At 49.0% G+C, this 21,682-nt stretch overlaps 1 protein-coding gene across 1 annotated transcript in view; it reads left to right on the top strand.

Annotated features, from left to right (window-relative positions):
- The window catches only part of DNAH8 (dynein axonemal heavy chain 8), a 593,387-nt gene that overhangs the window by 22,090 nt on the left and 549,615 nt on the right, over positions 1 to 21,682 (top strand). The window contains exons 3-4 of the mRNA XM_075338922.1: positions 493 to 627; positions 742 to 826. Of these exons, the coding sequence (XP_075195037.1) occupies positions 493 to 627; positions 742 to 826 (220 nt within the window). The remainder of the gene's footprint in view (positions 1 to 492; positions 628 to 741; positions 827 to 21,682) is intronic.

Below are 21,682 nucleotides of genomic sequence, written 5' to 3' on the forward strand. Positions count from 1 at the left end.
TGACAGCGCTCAGCTGAGCGACCGGCCGCCGGCTATTGAGAGCGATCAGCTGATCGTTCACAATAGTCTGCTGCCGGTAAAACTGTAAAGAGGAAAAAAAAAAAAAGCTTTCCGTTGTGTTGTACGATCCGTAGCATCCGTTGTGCCACTATATGCAACGCATCAGTTGCATCCGTCACACAACGCAATGCTACGGAAGCCGTCCAACGCAAGTGTGAAACTAGCCTAAACGTTTTGTTGTTTTTGTGGTAAATAAAACTAAATATGTTAAACACATACTGTGTGTATAAAACATACGTAACCGGCAGGAAAAAAAAGCAAGATGTGGCTGCGTTTAATGCTCAGTGTTTTTTATTGCCAAGAGGAAAGGTTATGGCTGAATAAAAAGAAGCTGCAAAAACTCCACATGTGAACATAACGTTAGAGTTTACTGGAGGGTTTTTTCTTCTTTTGCTTATGTCTCTGTTAATATTATTATTTTCGTTTTTTCAGGCTAAATATAAAGAAGCAAGAGAAAGGCGAAAAGCAAAAATTAATTCCATATATGAGTATATGTTTGAGATAATATCACATAGACTTGATTTGGATTGTGAAACTATTCAAGAACTTCTATTAGATGCTTCATCCGTAAGTTTCCTGCCTGACATTGTCCTCATTTATTTCCACGCAGGTTAAAAAAAAAAAAAAAAAAAAATAATAAACACCATTGTGGCAAATTCACCTGCCTTTTCTGTTTTAAAGTTTCAGGAGTTTGATGACTTCTTTTCTGTTGGAGGGTGCAAATCACTTGTCTTTTTTTATCAAGAAGCTGAAGTTCCAGGATTAGGTAAATTATTTCAGGTCTTGTTTAAATGTGCATTTTCATGAAATCCACAGCCAGTGTAAATGTAATAAAGAACTCATGCACACGTGTATGTTTCAGATCGGTAACATATGGATCTCAAATGACGAACTGATGTCTTTTATTGGGACAATAGTTAAAAGAAAAAAATTTTGGTACCGTGTTAACCAGTTGAGAAATTATTGATTCCTGTCAGTGACAGACACAAAATTATTAAACTAGATTTTTAATTAATTACATTTCTTTGTCGCTCCATTGGGAGACCCAGACAATTGGGTGTGTAGCTTCTCTCTCCGGAGGCCACACAAAGTATTACACTTTTAAAAAAGTGTAACCCCTCCCCTCTGCCTATACACCCTCCCGTGGATCACGGGCTCCTCAGTTTTATGCTTTGTGTGGAAGGAGGCACACATCCACTCATGCATTCTCATACATAGTTATGTCGGATGGAAGAAAAGAGGTCCCCGATGGGGCCCCCGGCATGTTCCCTTCTCACCCCACTAAGTCGGCGGTGTTGTTAAGGTTGAGGTACCCATTGCGGGTACGGAGGCTGGAGCCACATGCTGTCTCCTTCACCATCCCTTATGCGGCTCTGGGAGAAGTGGGATCCTATGCGGTCATCCATGTGCTGGGACTGTGCTCCATCCGCAGCCCCTGGTGGAACCTGCCGGACCGGAGCTTCGTCATCCCCAGGGACCGGGCCCTGCAACTTGAAGGTACTCTGTATCCTCATGTGGGGACTGTACAGGGGTCGCACCTTCTCCCCGGAAGCCGCGGTGGTTCCGTCCGTTGTTTTTTTGTTGGCGGACTTCCGCGCCGACCGTGCCTGCTTGTCGGGCGCAGCCTTAAATTTAGCCCCCGGCTTCGCCGCGGCCTAGTCCGAAAAATCCCGCCCCCGAGCCTGCCTGTCAGGGGTAAGGGCGGGATTACCGACATGACGTCGGCCTTGAGGGCTGGAGCATCCTGCATGTCTCCCTCCCCCCTCATTGACCACTTGGGGACTCCAGATTCCCGCTCTCTGCTAGCGCCGCCCTCGGCTCCACTCCCCCCCTGAGAGCTCCGGCAGCCATTTTTAGCATTCTGCCGGTGGATGCTATTCAGCAGCAAGGCTCTGCAGCTCCGGGGGATCCACGACAGGGAATCTGGAGGACACACTCCGCTCGTGACCGGTTGGTAAGCCACACCGGTCACCCGGTGCTGGTCCCCCTAAGGCGCCGGGATATATATATATATATATATATATATATATATATATATATATATATATATATATATATATATATATATATATAATAGATATATATATCTGTTCGGAAAGGCGGTATACCCTTTTCCCATATACCCTCAGTGGTCACTCTCCTAAGAGACAACAGCATGTCGTCCACAAGGAGCAAAGCTACTAAGGCACAGATTTTTTTCGCGGCCTGTACCTCTTGTGGGGCTATGTTGCCTGCGGGATCCACCTACCCTCACTGTGATCAATGCTCGACTCCTGCCACGCTTGCTCAGCCGGAGCCTAGGGCAATTGTGGGCCCCTCGGCTCAGGTAGATCCCCCTGCTCCCCCTGATCAGGATGCAGGGACAGAGTCACCGGCGTTGGCCTCTTTCGCTGAGAAACTCTCTCAGTCACTTTCTCAATCCATTGCACAGTCTATGGACAAATGGTCATCTAAGCTGCTTGAGGCATTGCAGTCCAGACCGGGCTCTTCACAGGCCCCGGTCCCTGTTAGTTTGTCTCCTCCAGGCCCTTCTCGGTCCGCGCCGCAGCGCGCTCCTAGGATAGCCCCTAGGTCCCAGGCGGAGGACTCCTGCCCGGATCGCAGCCCCAGACCTGCTAAGCGGCCTCGCTGGGATTCTTCCCCGGCCTCCTCACGCTGCTCTGGATCCCAGTTTGAGGACTCTCAGGAAGACGAGGCGGACGTGGGAGCTCAGGGCTCTGACCCTGACTTCGCCCTTAACCTTGATACCCCTGAGGGGGACGCCTTAGTAAATGATCTTATCTCGTCCATCAACCAGGTGTTGGATCTCTCACCACCACCTCCTCCTGCAGAGGAGTCTGCTTCTCAGCAGGAGAAACACCAATTTCGATTCCCCAAACGTACGCGCAATTCCATCTACGGCCACTCCAATGGGACATTCTTCGCAAATGGGACAAGAGTTTGGCTTCCCTCGACAAGACAAGGAACCTGGACTCCAATAGAATCGTCCCTTCCGATCAATATTCTGGAGATAAGGGCAGTATATCTAGCCCTATTGGCTTTCCATCGGTGGCTGGAGGGCAGGCAGATCCGAATCCAGTCGGACAACGCCACTGCCGTCGCCTACATCAACCACCAAGGAGGCACTCGCAGTCATCAAGCCTTCCAGGAAGTCGGGCGGATTCTGCAGTGGGTGGAAGTCACAGGCTCCACCATCTCCGCAGTTCACATCCCGGGCGTGGAAAACTGGGAAGCAGATTTTCTCAGTCGTCAGGGCATGGACGCGGGGGAATGGTCTCTTCACCCAGACGTGTTTCGAGAGATCTGTCGCCGCTGGGGAACGCCGGACGTCGATCTCATGGCGTCACGACACAACAACAAGGTCCTGGCCTTCATGGCACGGTCGAACGAAAACCACTTAAACACACCTCTGTAAAAATATATATTTTATTCAAATTTATGGTAGAAAATATAAGACACCAAATGTCTGACATAAACACAAAAAAACACAGTGCTCATCAAGGCCTAGTGGAGAGCAGAGGGAGTGTGCAGAGAAAGATAGCTGATAGTTAAATAGCTCTCAGTGAACTAGGAGGGACTGCAATACTCCTCAACTCCTCCTGCCTACTTGCGGAGAGTGTTATAAGGTTTTGAACACTCCCCGCTCCGGGTGGCTGTCCCTATATATCCCTGTACTCCACTGACCTATATCACCACCACCAGGTGCATTGTGAAAAGACCAAGACAACATATAATGTAATAAAATCTGTTGGTTCCTGACTAGGACTGGAGACTATGCTACAGTCCAGGTACTGTAAACAGCAGTTTAGGACAGAGCTAATGGGCCCAACGAGATCGGTACCCACAGCTCCTCCCGACGCGTTTCCCCCCCTCCTAAATAAATGTTCGAGGGTTCATCAGGGGTGATTAGCCAACAACACCTGTGAATAGACAAAAACAGACAGTTGGTGTCTTTCAATATAAAATCCAACCAGTCTCCAAGAAATCCCCTACACATACAAGACTTACTTGGAACGGCATCCAAGTGTGGTGTAATAGCAGCAGCAGGGTGTGCTTGTACAATATAGCTTGACACCATCAACACAAAGGACTATAGATGTCCTCCTGGAATTAAATATAGTTACACAACACGTAAGTCATTGTGTCTCCAAAATACCTATGCACCATGCAATAATCACACCTATCAGTGTATATTGTGCCACTACCTTCTAAGGTCCACTTTTCTTCTCATCCAACATGTAGTATTAATGTTGTTCAGTATCTAACACCACCATATCTACATATACATGGATAGTACAAAAACATGAATATGTAAGTCTATGCTTTAAGATAACATCTCTCCACAATATACCATGAAGATGGTGTCTTATGGTATCTAGTACTAGAACAGAGCATACCCATTGTAGGTAAATGATGCATAATGTTCTCCAGGAACAGTCAACCCTTTGGCGCCACTTCTAGGCCTTTGCTATAAGAGAAAAGAAAACCATCTCAAAAGGCCAAGGGGGTTTACATACTCAAAGCTCACATAACCATACACAGGCATCAATGTCAACAATACCTATAAGTCTGAATGAAGGTTTTAGATGATAGATGATGCACAGTTTGGCACTTGAAATGAGGTGCAGCGTGCACTCTCAAGCAGGAAAAATCTGTCTGCCCTCTCTTAGGTTGTGGATCCTGCTCTCCTGGTTAGCTCCCTGTAGAGAAAACATATTGTATAGCTCACATGCAGGGCGAAAGCATGTTGGCTTATATTGCCCTCCCGCTTGCCATTACCTGGGCACTGGTATTTCTTCGGCGCTCCATTGGGAGACCCAGACGATTGGGTGTATAGTACTGCCTCCGGAGGCCACACAAAGCATTACACTAAAAAGTGTAAGGCCCCTCCCCTTCTGGCTATACACCCCCAGTGGGATCACTGGCTCACCAGTTTTCTGCTTTGTGCGAAGGAGGTCAGACATCCACGCATAGCTCCACTGTTTAGTCAGCAGCAGCTGCTGACTATGTCGGATGGAAGAAAAGAGGGCCCATACTAGGGCCCCCAGCATGCTCCCTTCTCACCCCACTTTATGTCGGCGGTGTTTGTTAAGGTTGAGGTACCCATTGTGGGTACGGAGGCTGGAGCCCACATGCTGTTTTCCTTCCCCATCCCCCTGAGGGGCTCTGAGGAAGTGGGATCTTACCGGCCCCCAAGCCCTGAGGCCGGGCTCCATCCACAGACCCATGGAACCTGCTGGATACGGAGCTGGGTACCGTTCAGGGACAAGGCCCTGCGACATTCAGGTACTCTGTGTCCCAAACAGGCCGCGCACATTCCAGACTTGCTGGGTGTGCTAGTGCGCCGGGGACAGTAGCGCTGCGCGCTGGGGTTACAGTCACTACAGTTTTTCTGAGTGACTTTATGTGTTGGGGACTGCTGCGCCGACCGCCCCTGGAGCGGCGGCGCGGCTGCGACTTGTAGTGCGCCGGGGACTTAGCGCCGACCGTGCTTTTACGACGGCGTCGCTTATAAAGTCCCCGGCTTCTGCGGCCTAGCTCTGCTTCGTTCCCGCCCCCACCCTGTCAATCAGGGCAAGGGAGAGACGCTGTACGATTAATCAGCGCCGAGGGCTGGAGTCTTATTTACATGCTCCAGCCCTCTCACTGAGCACAGGGGGACGCAGGTTTCCCGCTCTTTGTCTGCACACGCCCAGGGCCCGCCCCTCTCCATAGGACGCCGGCAGCCATTCCTACATGCAGTCTGGCTGGAGAACGGACACAGGCTCTGGGAGACCCAGACAAGAGATTTCTGGCGACCACACACCCGCGTTAAGCGGGCGGTAAGCAGCACTTGTAGTGCTGGCCCCACTAGTGCCACAGTGTTATTTTGGTGTACCTTTTTTCTCTATACCATATATATATGTATATATATATTGCACTGTAAGGTCGCTTCTTGGCTGTATACCCTATCTTGCTCTGAGGAGACGACAACATGTCATCCGCAAAACGCAAGGGTGCCAAGACACAGGCTGTAAGCGCTGCTTGTGCCGCTTGTGGGGCTGATCTACCGGCAGGTTACAATGACCCCCATTGTGTGCAATGTTCGGTCCCTGTGCCACTTCGTCAGCCGGAGTCTATGGTGGTAGTGGCCCAGGCAGAGTCGCCGGTGAACCCTGTCCCGGTGACGGGGACAGAGTTTGCAGTTTTTGCTGACAAGATGTCTGTCACTATGACAAAGATACTAGAGACCTTGCAGGCCAGGCCAGTTACTCAGACCATGGACACTGCTGCGGCAACGTTCCCCGGTCCCCCTCAGTTGGAGTTAATCCGTGATTCAAGGGGGTCCCAGGCATCTCAGCCTGACGGCTCTGATTCAGATGACAGTCCCAGGCAGCCTAAGCGTGCTCGCTGGGAGAGACCCTCCACGTCATCACGCGGATCAGGGTCTCAGCGAGAAGAGTCTCTACATGATGAGACAGAGGAGGGTGATCAGGAGTCTAATCCTGAAACCGCTCTCAATCTGGATACTCCTGATGGTGACGCCATGGTAAATGACCTTATAGCGGCCATCAATAGTCTATTGGAAATTTCTCCTCCTGCCCCTTCTTTAGAGGAGGCAGCTGCACAGCAGGAGAAGTTCCATTTCAGGTATCCCAAGCGTAAACTGAGTACTTTTCTGGACCACGCTGACTTCAGAGAATCAGTCCAGAAACACCATGCTTACCCAGACAAGCGTCTCTCCAAACGTCTTAAGGATACACGTTATCCCTTTCCCCCTGACGTGGTCAAACGCTGGACCCAGTGTCCAAAGGTGGACCCCCCAATCTCCAGGCTTGCGGCTAGATCCATAGTTGCAGTGGAGGATGGGGCTTCACTTAAAGATGCCAATGACAGGCAGATGGACCTTTGGTTAAAGTCTGTCTATGAAGCTATCGGCGCGTCGTTTGCTCCAGCATTCGCGGCCGTGTGGGCACTCCAAGCTATTTCAGCTGGTCTGGCACAGGTGGACTCTATCATACGTCCAGCAGTGCCGCGAGTAGCGTCCCTAACCTCGCAAATGTCTGCGTTTGCGACTTACGCTATCAACGCTGTCCTGGACTCTACAAGCCGTACCTCAATGGCGTCTGCCAACTCTGTGGTTTTGCGCAGAGCCTTGTGGTTAAAGGAATGGAAAGCGGATTCTGCTTCCAAAAAATGTTTAACCAGCTTTCCACTATCTGTAGATAGACTGTTTGGTGAACAATTGGCTGAAATCATTAAACAATCCAAGGGTAAAGACTCCTCCTTACCCCAGCCCAGATCAAGCAAACCTCAACAGAGGAAGTGGCAGTCGAGGTTTCGGTCCTTTCGAGGCTCCGGCAAGGCCCAATTCTCCTCGTCCAAAGGGACTCAGAAGGAGCAAAGGAGCTCAGATTCCTGGCGGGCTCACTCACGCCCCAAGAAAGCAACCGGAGGAACCGCTTCCAAGGCGGCTGCCTCATGACTTTCGGCCTCATCCCTCCGCATCCTCGGTCGGTGGCAGGCTCTCCCGCTTTTGCGACATTTGGCTGCCACAGGTCAAAGACCGGTGGGTAACAGACATTTTGTCTCACGGGAACAGGATAGAGTTCAGTTCTCGTCCTCCGCCTCGGTTCTTCAGAACCTCCCCACATCCCGACCGAGCAGATGCCCTTCTGCAGGCGGTGTGCTCACTAAAAGCAGAAGGAGTGGTGATCCCTGTTCCTCAGCAGGAACAAGGGCAAGGTTTTTACTCCAATCTCTTTGTGGTTCCAAAAAAGGACGGCTCGTTTCGTCCTGTTCTGGACCTAAAGCTGCTCAACAAGCATGTGAACGCCAGGCGGTTCCGGATGGAATCCCTCCGCTCCGTCATTGCCTCAATGTCTCAAGGAGATTTCCTGGCATCTATAGACATCAAAGATGCTTATCTCCACGTGCCGATTGCTACAGAGCACCAACGTTTTCTACGTTTCGTGATAGGAGACGACCATCTCCAGTTCGTAGCTCTGCAATTTGGTCTGGCGACAGCCCCACGGGTTTTCACCAAGGTCATGGCGGCAGTGGTAGCAGTCTTGCATTCTCAGGGACATTCCGTGATCCCTTATTTAGACGATCTACTTGTCAAAGCACCCTCTCAAGAGGCATGCCAACACAGCCTGAATGTTGCGCTGGAGACTCTCCAGACTTTCGGGTGGATCATCAACTTTTCAAAGTCAAACCTGGCACTGACTCGATCACTAACGTATCTTGGCATGGAGTTTCATACTCTCTCAGCGATAGTGAAGCTTCCGCTGAACAAGCAGCGGTCACTACAGACAGGGGTGCAGTCTCTCCTTCAGGGTCAGTCGCACCCCTTAAGGCGCCTCATGCACTTCCTAGGGAAGATGGTGGCAGCAATGGAGGCAGTCCCGTTTGCGCAGTTTCATCTGCGCCCACTTCAATGGGACATTCTCCGCCAATGGGACGGGAAGACAACTTCCCTAGACAGGAAAGTCTCCCTTTCTCAGACGGCCAAGGACTCTCTGCAATGGTGGCTTCTTCCCACCTCATTATCACAGGGAAGATCATTCCTGCCCCCATCCTGGGCAGTGGTCACGACAGACGCGAGTCTGTCAGGGTGGGGAGCAGTTTTTCTCCACCACAGGGCTCAAGGGACGTGGACTCAGCAGGAGTCCACCCTTCAGATCAATGTTCTGGAAATCAGGGCAGTGTATCTTGCCCTATTAGCCTTCCAGCAGTGGCTGGAAGGAAAGCAGATCCGAATTCAGTCGGACAATTCCACAGCGGTGGCATACATCAACCACCAAGGAGGGACACGCAGTCGGCAAGCCTTCCAGGAAGTCAGGCGGATTCTGATGTGGGTGGAGGAAAGAGCATCCACCATATCAGCAGTTCACATCCCGGGCGTAGAAAACTGGGAAGCAGACTTCCTCAGTCGCCAGGGCATGGACGCAGGGGAATGGTCCCTTCACCCGGACGTGTTTCAGGAAATCTGCCGCCGCTGGGGGGTGCCGGACGTCGACCTAATGGCGTCTCGGCACAACAACAAGGTCCCGACCTTCATAGCGCGGTCTCGCGATCAAAGAGCTCTGGCGGCAGACGCCTTAGTGCAAGATTGGTCGCAGTTCCGGCTCCCTTATGTGTTCCCACCTCTGGCACTCTTGCCCAGAGTGTTACGCAAGATCAGATCCGATTGCGGCCGCGTCATACTCGTCGCCCCAGACTGGCCGAGGAGGTCGTGGTACCCGGATCTGTGGCATCTCACGGTCGGCCAACCGTGGGCACTACCAGACCGTCCAGACTTACTGTCCCAAGGGCCGTTTTTCCATCGGAATTCTGCGGCCCTGAACCTGACTGTGTGGCCATTGAGTCCTGGATCCTAGCGTCTTCAGGATTACCCCAAGGGGTCGTGGCCACCATGAGACAGGCTAGGAAGTCCACTTCTGCTAAGATCTACCACAGAACGTGGAAGATTTTCTTATCCTGGTGCTCTGCACAAGGAGTATCCCCCTGGCTATTCGCGTTACCTGTCGTTCTTTCCTTCCTGCAATCTGGGTTGGAAAAGGGCTTGTCGCTCGGCTCCCTTAAAGGGCAAGTCTCGGCACTATCCGTGTTTTTTCAGAAGCGTCTAGCACGACTTTCTCAGGTGCGCACGTTCCTGCAGGGGGTTTGTCATATCGTACCTCCGTACAGGCGGCCGTTAGATCCGTGGGATCTAAACAAGGTCCTTGTTGCTCTCCAGAAGCCGCCCTTCGAGCCTCTGAGGGATGTGTCACTTTCTCGACTCTCACAGAAAGTGGCCTTTCTGGTAGCGGTCACGTCTCTTCGGAGAGTGTCTGAACTAGCAGCGCTGTCATCCAAAGCTCCTTTCCTGGTGTTCCACCAGGACAAGGTAGTGCTGCGCCCCATTCAGGAGTTTCTCCCTAAGGTGGTATCCTCTTTTCATCTTAATCAGGATATCTCCTTGCCTTCCTTTTATCCGCATGCAGTTCATCGGTATGAAAAGGATTTACATTTGTTGGATCTGGTGAGAGCACTCAGAATCTACATTTCCCGCACGGCGCCCCTGCGCCGCTCGGATGCACTCTTTGTCCTTGTCGCTGGTAAGCGCAAAGGGTCGCAGGCTTCCAAAGCCACCCTGGCTCGATGGATCAAAGAACCAATTCTTGAAGCCTACCGTTCTGCTGGGCTTCCGGTTCCATCAGGGCTGAAGGCCCATTCTACCAGAGCCGTGGGTGCGTCCTGGGCATTACGACACCAGGCTACGGCTCAACAGGTGTGCCAGGCAGCTACCTGGTCGAGTCTGCACACTTTCACCAAACATTATCAGGTGCATACCTATGCTTCGGCGGACGCCAGCCTAGGTAGAAGAGTCCTGCAGGCGGCAGTTGCCTCCCCGTAGGGGAGGGCTGTCTTTGCAGCTCTAACATGAGGTATTTCTTTACCCACCCAGGGACAGCTTTTGGACGTCCCAATCGTCTGGGTCTCCCAATGGAGCGCCGAAGAAGAAGGGAATTTTGTTACTTACCGTAAATTCCTTTTCTTCTAGCTCCTATTGGGAGACCCAGCACCCGCCCTGTTGTCCTTCGGGATTTTTGGTTGTTTTTCGGGTACACATGTTGTTCATGTTGAATGGTTTTCAGTTCTCCGATGTTACTTCGGAGTGAATTTGTTTAAACCAGTTATTGGCTTTCCTCCTTCTTGCTTTTGCACTAAAACTGGTGAGCCAGTGATCCCACTGGGGGTGTATAGCCAGAAGGGGAGGGGCCTTACACTTTTTAGTGTAATGCTTTGTGTGGCCTCCGGAGGCAGTACTATACACCCAATCGTCTGGGTCTCCCAATAGGAGCTAGAAGAAAAGGAATTTACGGTAAGTAACAAAATTCCCTTCTTCCTTAATGGAAGCCCTAGGTGTTTCCTTAGTGGAAATCCTAGGCCACTGCTTCAGATCCCACTAGTGAATGAACACGTCCTAGGAAGACATAATATACAAATAGCGCTAGTGCCAGGTTTTTTCATCAATCATATCCAGATACTGGATATCATATACAGTCCTGATTTAAATAAGGAGAGTCACCTACCAGCAGGGAGCTCGGTCTTCAATGACCAAGGTACCAGGCGCTCAGACGTATAAAGTTCCTCAGGGCGCAGCGATGTGGCCTCCCGGGCTGAAGATCTGATGGTCCGTAATGTCCCTGCTACCTGCCTGCCTCACCAATGCCATCTGTTCTTTTAAAACGCCCGCACCCCGATATGGGGGTGGGACATCCTGTTCTCCGAAATGGACGTGTTGATGGACCAATCGGAGACGGATCCTGTGTGGCCGGAAGTGACGCGTCAGGGACGGATTGACAGAACCCACATCCAATCCTCGTGACTAGCACTGCAGGGAATGACCTATCACTCAGTTGTAGCCGCCCTCAGTGGTAGTGACATCAGGCGTCCCAGCAACCGCATCGGCCTGGATAGAGACAGATCCTGCCCGACCGGATGTGATGTAACTCGATTAGATTGACAGCACAATAGCCCTATCCTGGTTGCTAGCACTAAAGGGGAGTGAATCACTGAATCGCATCTGCCCTCAGCGACACTGCATTGCTATACCTAATCATCTCAGTAACCACTACAGCCAGGATAATCCCACCTAAGACCAAGTGTCCGCACATGCCTATACACATTGTCCACTGATATTGTCCTGAGAGACCACCTACACATATTTTAATTAGTCAGCTAGCACATGCTGCCTGTGTTAGTTCGTTATGAATTATTGCTTAAACTTGAGATACAATTATTGCCTAGTGTCAACAGTCTGCCTGCATCTGTGGGAATGTCATTGTATGTCTCTAAGGGTTCTTGGAGTTGTTTTATAATGAAAATAGGTAAAAATGACCCAGAAATTGGCAAGAAGATGCCTTTTCTATCCTACATTGAAAGCCAGAAGGGCTTAGATAAAGCTGACAAAGCTCAAATTCTCATTAATTCCAACCGGGGAAACAGAATCTAACAGAAATATCCACCTGGCTTCGCGTTGGAGGATCTTATTATTCCAGTCACCCCCCCGAATTGGTTTCTTGACCACCTCGATCACTTGAAATGATATCGTGCCAGCGTCTCCATTATGGCATGTATTGACATGTCGGGCTAAAGCCGTGTCTCTCTTATGGCCAATATCCCCCAGATGCTCCCCAATTCTGACACGTAGTTCCCTCTTGGTTTTACCCACGTATCCCATGGGGCAGCTGCACGTACAGAGATACACCACTCCTTGGGTCCTGCAATTTGCAAATTCTTTAATCCTAAAGACTCTACCTGTCTTGTTGTTATGGAATTCTTTGTTTTGGTTGATTCGTGGGCAGTAGCTGCATCTACCACACCTAAATGTCCCTTGAGGCTTCCGACCCAGCCAGGTCCCTTGTCCCTCTGGGGCCAAGAAATGGCTATGTGTTAACTTGTCCCTGATTGATCTCCCTCTTCTAAATGTAACACTGGCATGCGATGAAATGCATTTCCCTATATCTGGATCAGATTTAAGGATGGGCCAATAACGCCTAAGCACCTCCATTATCCTAGGATTTTGATCATCATACGTTCCTATTAGTCGGGTAATCTGCTCATCCTTTTGTCTTTTTTGTGACCTTACAAGTTCTTTCCTTGGGGTTGATCTAGCACATTTATATGCTGGTTCGAGTACGTGCAGGGGATACCCCCTCTGTCGAAACCGACCTCCCATGTCTAAGGCCTGGGATTCGAAATCTGACAGGGACGAGCAGTTCCGTCTAAGCCTGAGGAATTGTCCCTTAGGGATCCCCCTCTTCAGGGGTGCTGGATGATGGCTCTCCCACCTCAATAAGCTGTTTGTCGCCGTGGGTTTTCTATAGATGCTTGTGACTAATCCCCCTCCTAAGTCCTTCGATATTTTCAGATCCAAAAAGGCTAGACTCTCTGCACTAACTTCAAAGGTGAATTTTAGCCCAAGATCGTTGCTGTTAAGTCTCTCAATGAATTGAGTAAAAAGGGCTTGCTCCCCCGTCCAGAGAACGAGGATGTCATCTATATAGCGCCCCCAAAATTGTATATGGGGGGCAAAGATGACATCCTCGTCTCTGAAGACACGGGTGTCTTCCCACCAGCCCAGGAACATGTTGGCGTATGTGGGGGCACAAGGGCTCCCCATAGCCGTGCCCCTGAGCTGGTGGTACACCCTTCCATCGAATAGGAAATAATTATGTGACAAAATATAGAGCAGGAGATCAACCACGAAATTACTATGTTCCCGGCACTGGTTACCTCGTGTAGAGAGGTAATATCGAACAGCTTCTATCCCCTTGTCGTGTGGAATACTGCTGTAGAGCTGTTCCACATCAATTGATGCTAGAACTGTGCCTGGGTCTAAGGTGATCCCGTCTAGTTTGGAAATGAGGTCATTGGTGTCTCTAATGTAAGAAGGCAAACCAGTGACAAATGGACGTAACACTGTATCAACATAAACACCAGGATTTTGGCCAATCGCATCAATTCCTGATACAATGGGTCGTCCTTTCAAAGGACATAAACCCTTATGTATCTTAGGAGTGGCGTAGAAAGTGGCTATTACTGGGAACTTTTGATATAGAAAGTCATATTCTTTTTCAGAAATTACCTTCATTTGAAGTCCTTTCCTCAGGAGGGTCTCAAGTTCCCCTAGATATTCAATGGTTGGGTCTTTAGGCAGTACTTGATAGGTTGTTCTATCAGTCAAGATACGTTTTTCCAGATTACTCAAAATTTGAGTAATCTGGAAAAAAATACCCAGATTACAATAAAACCATCAGACAAGGGGGGGAACACTGTCATTATGAACACCAAAGACTACCCGGCAATGTGTAAACGTATCTTGACTGATAGAACAACCTATCAAGTACTGCCTAAAGACCCAACCATTGAATATCTAGGGGAACTTGAGACCCTCCTGAGGAAAGGACTTCAAATGAAGGTAATTTCTGAAAAAGAATATGACTTTCTATATCAAAAGTTCCCAGTAATAGCCACTTTCTACGCCACTCCTAAGATACATAAGGGTTTATGTCCTTTGAAAGGACGACCCATTGTATCAGGAATTGATGCGATTGGCCAAAATCCTGGTGTTTATGTTGATACAGTGTTACGTCCATTTGTCACTGGTTTGCCTTCTTACATTAGAGACACCAATGACCTCATTTCCAAACTAGACGGGATCACCTTAGACCCAGGCACAGTTCTAGCATCAATTGATGTGGAACAGCTCTACAGCAGTATTCCACACGACAAGGGGATAGAAGCTGTTCGATATTACCTCTCTACACGAGGTAACCAGTGCCGGGAACATAGTAATTTCGTGGTTGATCTCCTGCTCTATATTTTGTCACATAATTATTTCCTATTCGATGGAAGGGTGTACCACCAGCTCAGGGGCACGGCTATGGGGAGCCCTTGTGCCCCCACATACGCCAACATGTTCCTGGGCTGGTGGGAAGACACCCGTGTCTTCAGAGACGAGGATGTCATCTTTGCCCCCCATATACAATTTTGGGGGCGCTATATAGATGACATCCTCGTTCTCTGGACGGGGGAGCAAGCCCTTTTTACTCAATTCATTGAGAGACTTAACAGCAACGATCTTGGGCTAAAATTCACCTTTGAAGTTAGTGCAGAGAGTCTAGCCTTTTTGGATCTGAAAATATCGAAGGACTTAGGAGGGGGATTAGTCACAAGCATCTATAGAAAACCCACGGCGACAAACAGCTTATTGAGGTGGGAGAGCCATCATCCAGCACCCCTGAAGAGGGGGATCCCTAAGGGACAATTCCTCAGGCTTAGACGGAACTGCTCGTCCCTGTCAGATTTCGAATCCCAGGCCTTAGACATGGGAGGTCGGTTTCGACAGAGGGGGTATCCCCTGCACGTACTCGAACCAGCATATAAATGTGCTAGATCAACCCCAAGGAAAGAACTTGTAAGGTCACAAAAAAGACAAAAGGATGAGCAGATTACCCGACTAATAGGAACGTATGATGATCAAAATCCTAGGATAATGGAGGTGCTTAGGCGTTATTGGCCCATCCTTAAATCTGATCCAGATATAGGGAAATGCATTTCATCGCATGCCAGTGTTACATTTAGAAGAGGGAGATCAATCAGGGACAAGTTAACACATAGCCATTTCTTGGCCCCAGAGGGACAAGGGACCTGGCTGGGTCGGAAGCCTCAAGGGACATTTAGGTGTGGTAGATGCAGCTACTGCCCACGAATCAACCAAAACAAAGAATTCCATAACAACAAGACAGGTAGAGTCTTTAGGATTAAAGAATTTGCAAATTGCAGGACCCAAGGAGTGGTGTATCTCTGTACGTGCAGCTGCCCCATGGGATACGTGGGTAAAACCAAGAGGGAACTACGTGTCAGAATTGGGGAGCATCTGGGGGATATTGGCCATAAGAGAGACACGGCTTTATCCCGACATGTCAATACATGCCATAATGGAGACGCTGGCACGATATCATTTCAAGTGATCGAGGTGGTCAAGAAACCAATTCGGGGGGGTGACTGGAATTATAAGATCCTCCAACGCGAAGCCAGGTGGATATTTCTGTTAGATTCTGTTTCCCCGGTTGGAATTAATGAGAATTTGAGCTTTGTCAGCTTTATCTAAGCCCTTCTGGCTTTCAATGTAGGATAGAAAAGGCATCTTCTTGCCAATTTCTGGGTAATTTTTACCTATTTTCATTATAAAACAACTCCAAGAACCCTTAGAGACATACAATGACATTCCCACAGATGCAGGCAGACTGTTGACACTAGGCAATAATTGTATCTCAAGTTTAAGCAATAATTCATAACGAACTAACAGGCAGCATGTGCTAGCTGACTAATTAAAATATGTGTAGGTGGTCTCTCAGGACAATATCAGTGGACAATGTGTATAGGCATGTGCGGACACTTGGTCTTAGGTGGGATTATCCTGGCTGTAGTGGTTACTGAGATGATTAGGTATAGCAATGCAGTGTCGCTGAGGGCAGATGCGATTCAGTGATTCACTCCCCTTTAGTGCTAGCAACCAGGATAGGGCTATTGTGCTGTCAATCTAATCGAGTTACATCACATCCGGTCGGGCAGGATCTGTCTCTATCCAGGCCGATGCGGTTGCTGGGACGCCTGATGTCACTACCACTGAGGGCGGCTACAACTGAGTGATAGGTCATTCCCTGCAGTGCTAGTCACGAGGATTGGATGTGGGTTCTGTCAATCCGTCCCTGACGCGTCACTTCCGGCCACACAGGATCCGTCTCCGATTGGTCCATCAACACGTCCATTTCGGAGAACAGGATGTCCCACCCCCATATCGGGGTGCGGGCGTTTTAAAAGAACAGATGGCATTGGTGAGGCAGGCAGGTAGCAGGGACATTACGGACCATCAGATCTTCAGCCCGGGAGGCCACATCGCTGCGCCCTGAGGAACTTTATACGTCTGAGCGCCTGGTACCTTGGTCATTGAAGACCGAGCTCCCTGCTGGTAGGTGACTCTCCTTATTTAATCAGGACTGTATATGATATCCAGTATCTGGATATGATTGATGAAAAAACCTGGCACTAGCGCTATTTGTATATTATGTCTTCCTAGGACGTGTTCATTCACTAGTGGGATCTGAAGCAGTGGCCTAGGATTTCCACTAAGGAAACACCTAGGGCTTCCATTAAGGAAATACCAGTGCCCAGGTAATGGCAAGCGGGAGGGCAATATAAGCCAACATGCTTTCGCCCTGCATGTGAGCTATACAATATGTTTTCTCTACAGGGAGCTAACCAGGAGAGCAGGATCCACAACCTAAGAGAGGGCAGACAGATTTTTCCTGCTTGAGAGTGCACGCTGCACCTCATTTCAAGTGCCAAACTGTGCATCATCTATCATCTAAAACCTTCATTCAGACTTATAGGTATTGTTGACATTGATGCCTGTGTATGGTTATGTGAGCTTTGAGTATGTAAACCCCCTTGGCCTTTTGAGATGGTTTTCTTTTCTCTTATAGCAAAGGCCTAGAAGTGGCGCCAAAGGGTTGACTGTTCCTGGAGAACATTATGCATCATTTACCTACAATGGGTATGCTCTGTTCTAGTACTAGATACCATAAGACACCATCTTCATGGTATATTGTGGAGAGATGTTATCTTAAAGCATAGACTTACATATTCATGTTTTTGTACTATCCATGTATATGTAGATATGGTGGTGTTAGATACTGAACAACATTAATACTACATGTTGGATGAGAAGAAAAGTGGACCTTAGAAGGTAGTGGCACAATATACACTGATAGGTGTGATTATTGCATGGTGCATAGGTATTTTGGAGACACAATGACTTACGTGTTGTGTAACTATATTTAATTCCAGGAGGACATCTATAGTCCTTTGTGTTGATGGTGTCAAGCTATATTGTACAAGCACACCCTGCTGCTGCTATTACACCACACTTGGATGCCGTTCCAAGTAAGTCTTGTATGTGTAGGGGATTTCTTGGAGACTGGTTGGATTTTATATTGAAAGACACCAACTGTCTGTTTTTGTCTATTCACAGGTGTTGTTGGCTAATCACCCCTGATGAACCCTCGAACATTTATTTAGGAGGGGGGGAAACGCGTCGGGAGGAGCTGTGGGTACCGATCTCGTTGGGCCCATTAGCTCTGTCCTAAACTGCTGTTTACAGTACCTGGACTGTAGCATAGTCTCCAGTCCTAGTCAGGAACCAACAGATTTTAATACATTATATGTTGTCTTGGTCTTTTCACAATGCACCTGGTGGTGGTGATATAGGTCAGTGGAGTACAGGGATATATAGGGACAGCCACCCGGAGCGGGGAGTGTTCAAAACCTTATAACACTCTCCGCAAGTAGGCAGGAGGAGTTGAGGAGTATTGCAGTCCCTCCTAGTTCACTGAGAGCTATTTAACTATCAGCTATCTTTCTCTGCACGCTCCCTCTGCTCTCCACTAGGCCTTGATGAGCACTGTGTTTTTTTGTGTTTATGTCAGACATTTGGTGTCTTATATTTTCTACCATAAATTTGAATAAAATATATATTTTTACAGAGGTGTGTTTAAGTGGTTTTCGTGTAATTCCACCTGGGTTGTTATTTTAATAGTGGTTTATGTGCTTCATGGCACGGTCTCAGGATCACAGAGCTCTAGCAGCGGACGCTCTGGTCCAGGATTGGTCGCAGTTTCGACTGCCATATGTGTTTCCCCCTCTGGCGATGCTGCCCAGGGTACTACGCAAGATCCGGTCCGACTGCCGTCGCGCCATTCTCGTCGCTCCAGACTGGCCGAGGCGGTCGTGGTATCCGGATCTGTGGCATCTCACGGTGGGTCAACCGTGGGCACTTCCAGACCGCCCAGACTTGCTGTCACAAGGGCCGTTTTTCCATCTGAATTCTGTGGCCCTCAACCTGACTGTGTGGTCATTGAGTCCTGGCTCCTAGCGTCTTCAGGGTTATCTCAGGATGTCATTGCCACCATGAGACAAGCCAGGAAGCCAACGTCCGCCAAGATCTATTACAGGTCTTGGCAAATCTTCTTATCCTGGTGCTCTGATAACGGTTTTCCTCCATGGCCGTTTGCTTTACCCACATTTCTTTCATTCCTACAATCTGGAATGGACAAGGGTTTGTCCCTCGGCTCTCTCAAGGGCCAAGTGTCGGCGCTCTCCGTGTTTTTTCAAAAGCGTCTAGCCAGGCTTACGCAGGTCCGCACGTTCCTGCAGGGGGTTTGCCACATGGTCCCATCTTACAAACGTCCGTTGGAACCTTGGGATCTTAACAGGGTTCTGACGACTCTTCAAAAGCCGCCTTTTGAGCCGCTGCGGGATGTCTCTTTATCACGTCTTTCGCAGAAGGTGGCCTTCCTGGTGACAGTCACATCTCTTCAGAGAGTGTCTGAGCTGGCAGCGCTGTCATGCAAGGCTCCCTTCCTGGTTTTCCACCAGGATAAGGTGGTTCTTTGTCCTGTCCCAGAATTTCTCTCTAAGGTGGTATCTCCTTTTCATCTAAATCAGGATATCTCCTGGCCTTCCTGTTGCCCTAATCCAATTCACCAGTGTGAAAAGGTTTTGCACTCTTTGGATCTAGTGAGAGCACTCCGGTTCCACGTGTCTCGCACGGCGCCCCTGCGCCGTTCAGACGCGCTCTTTGTCCTTGTCGCTGGCCAGCGTAAGGGCTCTCAGGCCTCCAAGTCAACCTTGGCTCGGTGGATCAAGGAACCGATTCTCGAGGCCTACCGTACTTCTGGGCTTCCACTTCCTTCAGGGTTGAAAGCCCATTCTACCAGAGCCGTAGGTGCGTCCTGGGCTTTGCGGCACCGGGCGACGGCTCAGCAGGTGTGTCAGGCAGCCACGTGGTCTAGTCTGCACACTTTCATGAAGCACTATCAAGTGCATACCTATGCTTCGGCAGACGCCAGTCTAGGTAGGCGAGTCCTCCAGGCGGCGGTTGCCCACCTGTAAGAGGGGGCCGTTTTCGGCTTTTTTTATTGAGGTATTCTTTTACCCACCCAGGGACTGCTCTTGGATGTCCCAATTGTCTGGGTCTCCCAATGGAGCGACAAAGAAAAGGGGAATTTTGTTTACTTACCGTAAATTCCTTTTCTTCTAGCTCCTATTGGGAGACCCAGCACCCACCCCTGTGCCCTTCGGGCTGGTTGTTCTTTTGTGTACACATGTTGTTCATGTTTATTTGTTCTTGGTTCATGGTCTTCAGTTCTCCGAACATCCTTCGGATTGAATTTACCCTAGACCAATTTATAAGTTTTCTCCTTCCTGCTTTTGCACCAAAACTGAGGAGCCCGTCATCCACGGGAGGGTGTATAGGCAGAGGGGAGGGGTTACACTTTTTTAAAAGTGTAATACTTTGTGTGGCCTCCGGAGGCAGAAGCTATACACCCAATTGTCTGGGTCTCCCAATAGGAGCTAGAAGAAAAGGAATTTACGGTAAGTAAACAAAATTCCCTTTTTTTCATATATTATTCCTCTAAATTTGGGGTGCGTGTTATAGTCCAATGCATCTTATAAAACGAAAAATACGGTAAACACAATCAAAACGAAGGCATAATATAATAAATAGACATATAAATAATCAAACAATGATCTTAGAGAGAGAATACTTTATTATCTTAGATTAGTGGTGTGAAAACTGTATTGTCCCAATATCCATGTAAGATCAGAGGCCTGGTGCCCTCACCGTCTCTGGAGCAGACTCCTCAGATTCTGTATCCATGTAAGATCAGAGGTCTATGCCCTCACTGTCTCTGGAGCAGACTCCTCAGATTCTGTATCCATGTAAGATCAGAGCCCTGGTGCCCTCACCGTCTCTGGAGCAGACTCCTCAGATTCTGTATCCATGTAAGATCAGAGGCCTGGTGCCCTCACCGTCTCTGGAGCAGACTCCTCAGATTCTGTATTCATGTAAGATCAGAGGCTTGTTGACTAGAGATGAGCGAACCGGTCGCGGTTCGGCTCGAGGTTGGTTCGCCGAACGGACCTCCCGTTCGAGTTCGGTTCGTCGAACGTTCGACGAACCGAACTCGAACTGCATAGGAAACAATGGCAGGCAATCACAAACACAGAAAAACACCTAGAAAACACCCTCAAAGGTGTCCTAAAGGTGACAAACAACTCAAACACATTGGAAAGTGACAAGGACATATACTCATGCGAAAACAAAACAGCTGGACAAGGAAAAAGAGGAGGACACACAGATATAGGCATGGCACGCCCTTCTAAAATCATGTAAAACACCGCAAGGTGACTCCAAGCGGAGTCTCCATTTTTTCCAAAAATTGGGCCACACACACACCCACCCCTTCAGTGGCAGCAGTTGTGCCCCAGTTGTACACTTCACAGCTACATTTGCATCAAGCACATTCAAAAATACGCCATTCTTATCCATCCCCAGGATGACACCGGGGTAGGTAGCAAAGTCTTTGCTGATCCCAGCTCTGTTCATCTTGGCTTCTTTTAAAAACACATCAAGCAAGGGTTACTCCAAGCGGAGTCTCCCTTTTTTTCCAAAAATTGGGCCACACAGACACCCACCCCATCAGTGGCAGCACTTGGGCCCTAGTTGCAAACAGGATGTTTTGATTTGCATCAAGCACATTCAAAAATACGCCATTCTTATCCGTCCCCAGGATGACACCGGGGTAGGTAGCAAAGTCTTTGCTGATCCCAGCTCTGTTCATCTTGGCTTCTTTTAAAAACACATCAAGCAAGGGTTACTCCAAGCGGAGTCTCCCTTTTTTTCCAAAAATTGGGCCACACAGACACCGACCCCATCAGTGGCAGCACTTGGGCCCTAGTTGCAAACAGGATGTTTTGATTTGCATCAAGCACATTCAAAAATACGCCATTCTTATCCGTCCCCAGGATGACACCGGGGTAGGTAGCAAAGTCTTTGCTGATCCCAGCTCTGTTCATCTTGGCTTCTTTTAAAAACACATCAAGCAAGGGTTACTCCAAGCGGAGTCTCCCTTTTTTTCCAAAAATTGGGCCACACAGACACCCACCCCATCAGTGGCAGCACTTGGGCCCTAGTTGCAAACAGGATGTTTTGATTTGCATCAAGCACATTCAAAAATACGCC

This window comes from Anomaloglossus baeobatrachus, chromosome 3 (assembly GCF_048569485.1).
Source record: "Anomaloglossus baeobatrachus isolate aAnoBae1 chromosome 3, aAnoBae1.hap1, whole genome shotgun sequence".
Taxonomy (NCBI): Eukaryota; Metazoa; Chordata; class Amphibia; order Anura; family Aromobatidae; genus Anomaloglossus; species Anomaloglossus baeobatrachus.